At 48.3% G+C, this 11613-nt stretch overlaps 1 protein-coding gene across 4 annotated transcripts in view; it reads right to left on the reverse strand.

The window, feature by feature from the left end:
* The window catches only part of ESRP1 (epithelial splicing regulatory protein 1), a 54834-nt gene extending 43552 nt beyond the window's left edge, over positions 1 to 11282 (reverse strand). For all 4 annotated transcript variants that reach the window (XM_084864709.1, XM_084864708.1, XM_084864707.1 and 1 more), the window contains exons 1-4: positions 11088 to 11282; positions 10442 to 10570; positions 8900 to 9013; positions 5861 to 5975 (exon numbers count right to left, since the gene is read on the reverse strand). In XM_084864709.1, the coding sequence (XP_084720835.1) occupies positions 5861 to 5975; positions 8900 to 9013; positions 10442 to 10570; positions 11088 to 11219 (490 nt within the window). In that variant the 5' untranslated portion in view covers positions 11220 to 11282. The remainder of the gene's footprint in view (positions 1 to 5860; positions 5976 to 8899; positions 9014 to 10441; positions 10571 to 11087) is intronic.
* Between the last annotated feature and the right edge of the window lie 331 nt (positions 11283 to 11613).

Raw genomic sequence — 11613 nt, forward strand, 5'->3', positions numbered from 1 at the left:
CGAAACCGGTTTGACTCAGTGGATAGAGCATCGGCCTGCAGACTGAAAGGTCCCGGGTTCGATTCCGGTCAAGGGCATGTACCTTGGTTGCGGGCACATCCCCAGTAGGGGGTGTGCTGGAGGCAGCTGATCGATGACTCTCTCTCATCGATGTTTCTAACTCTCTATCTTTCCCCCTTCCTCTCTGTAAAAAAAAACCAATAAAATATGTTTTTTTTTTAAATAAATTAAAATAAATAAATAAAAACCCCTTTCCTATACGCTGAAAGGCACTGAGGAGGACTCACTTTTCGAGCAGGGCGATGAGGCCTTGGGAGATCACCACGGCCCCGTTCAATCCGTCAGAACCAACAGGCACGTGAGGGCGGAGTGAGCCACACTCACCACACACAGCATTCTGCACACAGAGAGGGGACACTGGCCCAGTTAACACAGATAACGCCTGTATTAACATGCAGGCGGTGCTTTCAAAGGTCTATATCCGGTCTCACACAGAGTTAAAGAAGTGTTCCGCGTAATGTAGACATGGTCTTAAATCAATAAGGAAGTCCTTTTCTAGAGTTTTTGGCGGCTGTTTTTCTACATCAGAGACACCCAACAACCTGGTGAGGTCTGAGGGGCCACAGTCAACCTCAGAGGGTGTGCGGCAGCCCAGGCACTGGCCAAGCCGCTGCATACGCCGTCTCATCATTCCTTACCACAGCCGTGCCCATTTCAAGATGGAGAAACGAGGTAGAGAGGTGCAGTAAAGTCGCCCCCTATGAATTCGACTCTGGAGCTCATGTTCTTAAGCACGCGGCTATATGGGAACACTGTTAACATATGAAAAAAACATGCCAATGTCACTGCGTTAGTGGCATGTGCGCACACACACACATATCCTTTACCCGCACTGAGAAGTGGTAAAACACATATAAACACAGGCTCACTCCTCCAATAATCCTTGGATGGGCAGTTAAGAGTGGTTTAGTGACTTTTTTACCCTGATAATGAAAAGCTGCACTAGTACAATGGTATCCAATATAAAAGTCCAGCAACCAAAAGGCAAAATGACCAGAAGAGCCAACCAGTTGCTATGATGCGCACTGACCAACAGGAGGCAGACACTCAACACAGGAGCTGCCCCCTGGTGGTCAGTGCTCTCCCACAGAAGGCCTATCTCCATAGGCCATGCCAAACCCACCCACCAGTGCACGGTTCTGTGCACCAGACCTCTAGTTTGCTAATAATGTCAAACAATACCTACAGATGCAATACCCTGCCCCTGGATAGAATTTTTACAAAATCAACTTCCTTTTCCTGCTGACTTAGTTTAATATGTGCTCGGGAAACACAGAACGTAATTTTATAAGGGAGATCATCTACTTAAAATGCCTGCCCCACCTTCAAATGATCTTTATACATTTTAGAATATCACTCCCTCGTTAACGAGTAGGACTTTTACATCAGACTCAGGATCAAATGCAGGCGCTCCTAAGTAACCAAAGATAAAACCTCTAAGCCTGTCTCCCCAGCTGGAAGGAGTGATACCACCCTCCACTGGGCGCTTGTCAGGCTCTGGATGGGGCAGAGTAAGCACTCAGCAGGCAGTTCTCTTCTTTCACCTGCTCTCCTCACAAGGCCACACTTTATTAAAACAAGTCCTCAGTAAAGGCTTGGCAAGGTGGAGTGAACAGAACAGGAGAGGTCTGGATTGACCAGAGTAAATCAGTTCACGGATTAACAAAGCTAACAAAAAGCAGGTCAAGAGACCAGGAGAAACTAATTCTATCCAACATGAGGGGGATACAGTACAGTTCCACTCTTTGAAAACTGGGTAACTCATTTATGTAAATAGTCCCACAAGCAAAGTGTCCTTTTATCAGGAGACAAATAGTATTAATTTCCATAAGGGACCTAAGATAGTTTCTTCCCCCAAAACCAACAAATCACAGGGGCCCCAGGCCCTATCACCACACCCTCAACCACCTCACCTGATTAATTAAAAACCTTACAAAACGCCACCCACAGCTCACCTACTGAGTCAGTCTTCTCTCCCCCCTGGGACTGCACACCTCAAAGAGCAGGGAACACTGACTCTGCCAAAACTCAGAGGCCCAACACTAACCCCAGAAGTGGCTTTAGAACCAGAACAAAGGGGGAAAATAAGTGCTAAAAAAAAAAGAGCCAGAACTGCATTCAGGAAATTCCTAAAACCCATTCTCTTATCAGAGTGGTTACCCTTTTTTTGTTTGCACAGCACCTGATAGCTCGCCAAGCTTTCATTCGGGAATACCTGAGATAAAACTGAGGCAGGGACTCTCGCAGGAAAGCTAAGCTGCACATGCGCTGTCCCTTTCCAGGGTTGGCAAGGGCCGCCCTCCCTTGCTGGTTTGCCTGGTAGAACAGGTAAATCCTTCAGGAGCAAGTGACTCTCCATCCACTTGGCAAAACCACCAAGGATGTGTAATGACCTTCTTTACCAGTTCCCAATTTAGGGCCGATTCCATATTACAAAGGGGAATGTTAATGGTCTGAAAGCACAGGACAGCTCTTCAGTAGAAATCCTTTGCGTAGATAAGGGCAAGCTGATAGTCAATATAATTGCTTTTGACCTGAGGAATTGGTTTGGTGGCTTACTCAGGGAAATAATGATTCCTCTGAATAGGAATCAGAAAATAATTGATCACAGCTGGGACCGGTTTGGCTCAATGGATAGAGCATCTGGCTCAATGGATAGAGCATCGGCTTGGGGACTGAAGGGTCCCGGGTTCAATTCCGGTCAAGGGCATGTACCTTGGTTGCGGGCATATCCCCAGTAGGGGGTGTGCAAGAGGCAGCTGATCGATGACTCTCTCTCATTGATGTTTCTGGCTCTCTTTCTCTCTCCCTTCCTCTCTGTACAAAATCAATAAAATATATTTAAAAAAAAAAAAAGAAAAGAAAAGAAAAGAAAATAATTGATCACAGGGAGCAAAGTAAAACAAAAGCCACTCCTAGGAAATCTTAATAGTATTTCTTACCTGCTAAATGCAGGGGAGGGGAGAGAGAACATATAAGTAAGCATTAATAAACACATGTAAGATTAAAATCCACTTCCTGATTGGTAATGAAACTATAAATCTAAGACTCTCCCAATGTAAGCCAAAAGAAACTAGGCTTTAATTAAGCTATTTCAAAACAAATATAAAAGTCCCTAGTTTGTTTTTTTAATATATTTTTATTGATTTTAGAAAGGAAGAGGGATAGAAACATCAATGATGAGAATCACTGATTGGCTGCCTCCTGCATATCCCCAACTAGTTACCAAGCCCATAACCTTCAGTCCCCAGGCTGATGCTCTATCCACTGAGCCAAACCAGCCAGGGCCCTAGTTTTTCAATGAAAGCATTATTTAATGGCTATGAGAGCCTTCCTAAAAATTCACGTGTGTCATGCCTGAAATCAGGTGTGATTTCCCTGCCCTACCTTCTTCATTCACAACTCATGTTATAATTTTCATCTCCATGGCATTTGAAAAAGAACCACCAACAAAATAGTTATAGAATTAGGATTAAAAGGAATGACAAAAAAAATAAGTGGCACAGAATCCTACCCATTCACCTAAAGGTCAGATAATGCAGTGTTTTATTTTAAAAAGTAACATGGACAAGTAAAAAGCCCAGGTTACCATATTGAAAATGTTGAATAATAAACCCAAATCTTATATATGTGAAACTCTTAAGAAACCAAGAAGAAGAAAAAATGGATGAACTTCTAACAAGTTTTCCCTAAACTGTCAACACATTAAGAAAACCAAAATACCTAAATATATTACTAGTATCTGACCTAGACGCACTAGGGGGAAAATTTCTTTGCTAAAAGAGGAAACTGAATAGTCAGGGATAAAGGATTCTTAACTGCCTTTCCTACTCAAACTGTCTTTTTCTAAGTTAAGATGACTTATTAGCGTTTCCCTCCACTATTTGTTCATTTGCTTTTTAGAATTTTTGGTTCTCTAGGTAGGTTAGCATTTGCTACGGACGGAACTGTGTCCCTCCCAAAAACGTCTATGTTGGCGCTCTAACCCCCAATGCGACTGTCCCTGGAGACAGAGTGTTCAGGAGGCTGTTAAGGCCACAGGAAGAGGACTTCATTTGTTAGATCTGTGGCCTTAGAGGAAAATAAATATTTCCCACTCTGTCCTCCCCGCACCATGTGAGGCACAGTGAGGAGGCAGGAACTGACATCCTGATCTTAGGCTCCCCAGACCCCAGAATTGTGTTAAGTCACCTTGTCTATGGTATTTGTTATGACAGCCAGAGTTAACGAATGCAAGCATTCAAACCAACAGAACAAAAAGTAAGAATGTTCCTGCTGTCCCAACTTTCTAACGAAATTCTTACAAAGAATTCCCACAAAATGTGCTTATTCCACCCTTCTCCCAGCGCTACAGGGAACTAACTAAACCAGCTAACCAACATCTGGCTACTAACCAGCTAAACCAAAACTGCAGCTAACTGGTTCCAGGAAGAAGGCAAATAAAGAAAAATGAGTTTGACCCACTTACAAGTGCTTGGGAAAAATATGCAAACCTTTTTCACTCAAGAAAATAAATTTAAAAACAGGCTTTAGCCCAGCCAGCATGGCTCAGTGGTTGAGCACTGACCTATGAACCAAAAGGACACTGGTTCAATTCCTGGTCAGGGCACATGCCCAGGTTACAGGCTTGATCCCCGGTGGAGGTGTGCAGGAGGCAGCCGATTAATAATTCTTACATCATTGATTTTCTCTCTCTCTCTCTCTCTCTTTCTCTCTCTCTCCCTCTCCCTCTCCTACTCCCCTCCTGTATGAAATCAATAAAAATATATTTTAAAAAAACAAAACCAGGCTTTAGATGAAAAACAAAACAAAACCAGGCTTTAGCTCCTGAAAAAGAATGAGAAAGTTTAAGAAAAAACATCTATAACCCACAAGCTCCTGAAAGCAACATGAATCCAACGTCATGACAATTCTCATAGTGGCTTTGGGCGTGTCATCTAACCCTTCTGTTACTCAGTCTTCCATTCCCGATACGTTAGCACATGACTGCTTACTAATTAGCACTTTAAAGACTCCCCGGATTAAAGATGATGGGTCACTCATGATTACAAGACTTGTGACTATTAGATTTACTTTTAAACACATAATGCATTAGGTACGCTACCTTGGTAAATACAAAATTTGGGGGGTAAAAAAAGCAACCTCACTTTATCTCAAAACATGGCTCATGACCCCTAGTAGGGCTACTCAAGGTAGTCAAAAACAAGTGGCCTTGGACTTGGCATCCAAGAAATCAAGTCTTCACATTCTTCAATCCATCAACAACCAAGAAGACCCAAACCACTCCCACAATATGAAACTGCATCCTTCTCTGGATGTGTTCATCTCCCAAAGATCCATCTAACTAAATCACTACTCAAAGTCAGCAAGTTATAAATACTTTAACAGACGCTTGTAATTGTACTATTTCCCACAGCACATAGACAAGGTTAGGACATGCCATTTTCATCCATACGCTGATGAAGTTAAAAATGTTTTAATGTGCCGGGACCGGTTTGGCTCAATGGATAGAGCGTCGGCTTGGGGACTGAAGGGTCCCGGGTTCGATTCCGGTCAAGGGCATGTACCTTGGTTGCGGGCATATCCCCAGTAGGGGGTGTGCAAGAGGCAGCTGATCAATGACTCTCTCTCATCGATGTTTCTAACTCTCTATCTCTCTCCCTTCCTCTCTGTACAAAATCAATAAAATATATTTAAAAAAAAAAAAAAAAATGTTTTAATGTGTGTTTTTTTTTGCGTTGCCATTTTCCCCCTGCAGCTACCTTTTCAAATGCTAGTTGGGGAGCCACCGAAAGGATACACTCTGTCATTGCTGCAACATCCAGTTTATCAATGTCCGGTGAGCCCGGGCAACACTTCTTGAATTCTTTCCGAAGATCAAAAAAGGAATAGAAGCATTCAGGCAACAATACATTCTGAGGAAGGACAAGGTGTACATTGTTAACTAGGTGAATTCAGTTTACCGTTTCCCTAATAACCACAAGTCTAAGGACTGAGTGTGAATCTATTGCACCACAATTTTTTACATTGAATGTTAGAGAGTGCTTTTACTTTCCCTTATAGTATTTTACCTTATAAACAACTCACATGGGAAAAATTCATCTTAGTTTAAGGCAATGGGTTACAGTGCTTACATTCCATTCAATTACATCTGAAGCGGTAATACATTCGGGCGGTTGTGTTTTACATGCTCTGTTTGATAAAACTACACTCTTTTGCGACTTGTAATCATGTTAGTCCGCGTGTATTTTCAGACAGCGAATCAGCCTTCAGTTCTGACAGAAATGCGTAAGTTCACAAGGTGTAACTAAACATAGGATTCAGTTATAAAACATAGTTTTAAATACTGGGTTCCAATAATGCATATTTTCTGTACCAAAATCACATGAAGATAGTGAATCCCTGATTACCTGAAAAGAATTATTTTTGTGCCAAATTACAGTGCCACATTAGTTTTCCTGACCATTATTCTGGCTATACCTAAGAAGACTAATTAGACTTTAAAAAATCATAAATTTCAAAGGCAAAGGAGATATAGTTACCTGCTATTCCTAGACACTAGCACCACTCTTGGGCTTATTATACAAAGCAACTGTCTGGGCAAATATTACACTATTGTTTCTTCTTCCCCCACCTCTCACCCCCAGGGGAGGGGGCCCTCACTGAATAACTCTTGAAGATTTTTTAAAACTGAACTTAGATTTTTCTTTAAAAGTTCAAGACCTCTCATTGTGTTTACTTACTAGGAATTTCTCATTTGTACATTAGAAAGTCAACGAAATAAAGCCTTTTTAATGTTTGCAACCCATAACATTTATGCAATAATGAGTGTCTCTATATAAATTTCCCTTTTTGGCCGAAACCAGTTTGGCTCAATGGATAGAGCGTCGACTTGGGGACTGAAGGGTCCCGAGTTCGATTCCGGTCAAGGGCATGTACCTTGGTTGCGGGCACATCCCCAGTGGGGGGGGTGCAAGAGGCAGCTGATCAATGACTCTCTCTCATCGATATTTCTAGCTCTCTATCTCTCTCCCTCTCTGTACAAAATCAATAAAATATATATATTAAAAAAAAATTTCCCTTTTTGGATTCTATTACATGTAACCTGCTCATACTATATTTGAAATTGGGTTGTCACTGTATCGTGGCCAATTTTCAAAATAGTTATCAAAAGAATCATGGATCCTCACAATTGCTTATAAAAATGCTCACTTAAAAGTTATTTATAATGACAATGACTTCCATATTCAACAATAAAATATCGGTTTAAATAGTTGCATCCATTTAAGATGCTGAGTGTTTTATTTAGTGCTTACAGAAAATACTCATATTGTGTTGAATTTATAAAGTAGGCTAGAAGGTTTGTGCAGTGTGAATGCTCCTTGTAAAATTGAAGCTTTCTTACAAAAATCTGAAAGAATATATCCAGATATGTTCATAATAGAGAAAAATACTTTAATATATTCTCAGTGGCAGGATTATTTACTTTTTGTTTTACCATTTTCTCTACTTTTCCTTAACAAATAGAATAATGTTCAGTATGACTCTAAATTGTTTTATTATGCTAAATTAATTGTTTCTGCTGTCTTTAATCAAAATCCTAATACAAGTGACTCAGGAAAATGTCTGATTTTCCTCTGGAGGTTTTCCCCATATCCAAAACAGCCTAACTAAAATAAAAAAACCAGCTGTTTTTCTTCAGCCCAACAGGGAAAGGATTAAGCTTTATCCCTCCTCATATGAGTTGGGAGGGGGGAGTGGTAGAATCCTCATATATGTCTCTGGATCAAGGGAATAGCAATTGGTCTAGCATTTAATTAACAAAAAATACTTCCCCCCTTTAATCCAATAATTACTAAGGTTGCTACAAAGGGAGTGCTTTTCTCAATCCTCAAGATACAGGAACTTGAGTTTCTCCTTCAAACTTTAAAAATCATCATTATACGTGTTATTTCTTCCCTCTCCCCTACTGGAGTAAAAAGAAAGATCTGCACTGACTACTCAGTTTTGCAACATCAACTGTCATTCTAAACCTTTCATTGCAAGAATTGCCTCATGCAGTTTCCCTAAAAATATATTACTTTCCATCCTTTCAAGTTAGAACTCAAGCTAATCAGGTTGATCAGCTGAACTGTATTAGCAAATATTGACTACCCTGGGGTGGCTATCTATGCTCAAACCCTCATTCTTCCCTGGGAGAGAAATCACCTTATATCTACAACAACACTGTACTTTTCGCACCCCAAACTCTCTTCCATTATCAGAAAGATAAGCAAAGGTGAAGATGGGGCTGGCCCTACTATTTTGATACGGGGTCCAATCAGTTCTGAACATTTACTTTAAGTCAGAGAAAGCTCAGTATACCACAATTAACATTTTACTGGTTATACGGTAAAGTCTTACTTTTGATGTACAACCTTTTAAATGACATTATGAGAACTATAACTTACAAAGTTTAATTGAACTTTTTTCCTTTGCCCCTTCCTTCCTAAGACAAAGCAATTGTCATGTAGATGGGAATGTTACAGAGTATTACAATACAGTTCTCTCTTCCTAGTAGCTACTTTTCAGTGTCAGAAACAGAAACGTAGCTAATATGCATTGGAAAAGGGAGAAGGTCGAGAGGTTCAAAAGCTTCACATAAACAAAAATACCGTTGAGTCGCCAAATTTTATCTCTATGAAAAGTGTTGTGAATTCCGCATTGTGGTAAAACACACATAACACAATACTTAACATTTTAACAACTGAAACAATAACTCCCTTTATCCATCTCTTCAAAATCAAAACCATTAAAAAGCAACAAAACCCCTCCAGCCACCAGCCAGCAGCACTTGTACCTTCTTGGAAGCCTCCGGATGCAGGATCTGCCTCACGTGAAGCTGCCCGTCCGTGCAGAGGCAGAAAGAGGTTCCCACCCCGATATTGAGCTCATTGCTCACGGACTGGTTAAACTGAAAGGAACAAGACACAGGATGCAACGGACGCAGGATCTGCGGCCCCCCTTGGCGATAATAACCAGAGCCGATCCAACTACCTATGAAAAGGGGCCGCCGCGTGGGGGGCACCTTGAGGAAGACAGGGCTCCCACACACTGTCCGGCCCCCCCTTTAGCTGGGAAAGCTTGAAAGCTTCCCAGTCAACCTGAGGCTCCTCCCCGGGGAATTCAGTCAATGCCTCCTACCCTCCGAGGGACCCCTTGCTATGTCTGCGGAAAATTCAAGACTTTTAAATCAAGAAGTCTCGTTTCATCAGCAGATTGCCTTCCGATTACATCATTCCCTGGTGCTCCTTTTCTTTCTTTCTTTCTTTCTTTCTTTCTTTCTTTCTTTCTTTCTTTCTTTCTTTTGTTTTGTTTTTAATGGTTGGATGTGCTAGGGCTTCAGGAGGGTGCCAGTTGGGCAATGGGGGTGGTGGATGGACAGACAGACCTCTGGAAAGCCGGGGAGCACGCTTCCTGAAACGCAGCTCAGAAAGGATGACTTCCCCTTTGCTAACGGGCAGCCGGCCAGGAGGTGCGGGCAGCACCTGTGCCCAGGTGTTCGCCCCGCCTCCCCCTCCGAGGCCGGGACCCCGGAGCGGCCTGCGGGGAGGTCCCCCCATTGATCCCAGAAGGGGCTGCCTCCGCCTCTGCCTTCCCCGGGCCCCGGGAGGCGGCCCGCCCGGCACGCCCGGGCCTGCCAGCCCTCAGCAGCCATCACGGACCCGGAACCGAGCCTCGGGGAGCTCAGAGGCCTCCCCCGGGGCCCCCCCACAGCGCCCCCGGACCCGGGGCCGAGCCGCAGGCCCGAACCCCGCGGAGGGCAGGGGCGCCCGGGGGGCTGGGCCGCCGGATGGGGCGCTGGGATCCACCTCCGTCCCCACCCGATGGGGAGAAGCCTGTGCCTCCGGCCCCGGACTGGGCTCAGGAAGCAGCTCCGAATGGTGGCCCGAGACCCTGAGGGCCCGGGAGGAGAGGAACAACGGCCTCCTCCCTCCCCAGGGGTCCCGCCGGGCCTCCCGGCGGCGGTCACTGCGCCCGGGGGGCGCCGGGCGGCGGCGCGGGGCCGGCCGGGCGGGGGGCGCCGCCGGGGACTCGGGGCGGCCGGGCCGGGGGCAGGGGGACGGCGGGGCCGGGGACCCGGGGCGGCCTGGCCGGGGTAGGGGGAGGCCGGGCCGGGGGCAGGAGGGCGGCGGGGCCGGGGGCAGGAGGGCGGCGGGGCCGGGGGCAGGGGGGCGGCGGGGCCGGGGACTCGGGGCGGCCGGGCCGGGGTAGGGGGCGGCGGGGCCGGGGACCCGGGGCGGCCTGGCCGGGGTAGGGGGAGGCCGGGCCGGGGTAGGGGACGGCGGGCCGGGGACCCGGGGCGGCCTGGCCGGGGTAGGGGGGCGGCGGGGGCTGTCACCTGCCGGAGCGCTTGGTCCAGCTGCGGCGCCGCGGACAGGCTGTCGGCGTCGATCTGGGTCTCCTCCTTGCACTCCTCCGTCAGCTCCGGCTGCTCCGGCCGCACCAGCACTTCGTGCAGCGGGCCCACCTGGAGGGGAAGCCGCGGAGTGGTTCCCCCTCCTCCGAGGCGGGGGGCCTTTCCCCACCCGCCCCCTTCCCGCCCCCTTCCCGCGCCCCCGGGGGGCGGCCGGCGCCTCCGGGGGGTCCCCGCCGCCCAATCAAAGCTCACGTGCCGCCGGCGGCTCGGGAGGCGGAGAGGTCGGCCCGGCTCCCCCGCACCTCCCCCCCAATCCTACGCCCTCCCCACCCCCACCACCCCCACCGGGGATCCTCAGGTCGGAAGCGGGCGCCCGGGCCCCCGGGGGTCCCTCAGGGCTCCGCCGGGCGCCCCCCCGGCCGGCGGGCCCCCTGCGCGGCGGCGCCCGCCTCTCCACCTGCGCCGGGTTCGGGGCCGCCGGACGGGGCTCCCCTGCGGCCCCCGGGCCCCGGGTCCCGCCTCGCCGGCGAGCAGACGAGGGCGCTTGTTTACCGAGCGGGGCTCCCCGACCGCCGACGGCGGGCCGCTCCGCGCGGGCGGACACGGGGCCGGGGGAGAGGGGGCGCACCTTCTTGTTGGCCAGGTCCACCACCTTCCACAGCAGCAGGATCAGCTCCTTCTCGTCCGAGCCCAGCTTGGCCCCGGAGGCGCCCGCCGTGATTCCGAACAGCACCACCAGGTAGTCCGGGGACGCCGTCATGACGGCAGGTGGGGAGCGGGGAGGGGGGCCGGGAGGAGCGGAAGGGAGGACGGACGGCAGGGCCGGCGCGGAACCCTCTCCGGAAAGGAAAAAGCAAAGTGCGCCCACCCCCACCCCTCCTCCTCCTCCTCCTCCTCCTCCTCCTCCTCCTCCTCCTCCTCCTCCTGCTCCTGCTCCTCCTCCTCCTCTCCTCCTCCGGCTGCGGCTGCTCCTCTTCCTCCTCCTCCTCCTCCTCCTCCTCCTGCTGCTGCTCCGGCTCCTGCCGCCCGGCGCACACCTGGCGGCGCTCAGCCCCGCGGGCGGGCGGGAGGGAGGGGCGGGCGGAGGCAGGGAGCGGCGCCGGGACCTGCCCGCGGTGCGCGGAGCCGGGTGCTCGGAGCCGGGCGCACCCGGG

Source organism: Pipistrellus hanaki (genome assembly GCF_964339955.1).
Source record: "Pipistrellus hanaki genome assembly, chromosome: 17".
NCBI lineage: Eukaryota > Metazoa > Chordata > Mammalia > Chiroptera > Vespertilionidae > Pipistrellus > Pipistrellus hanaki.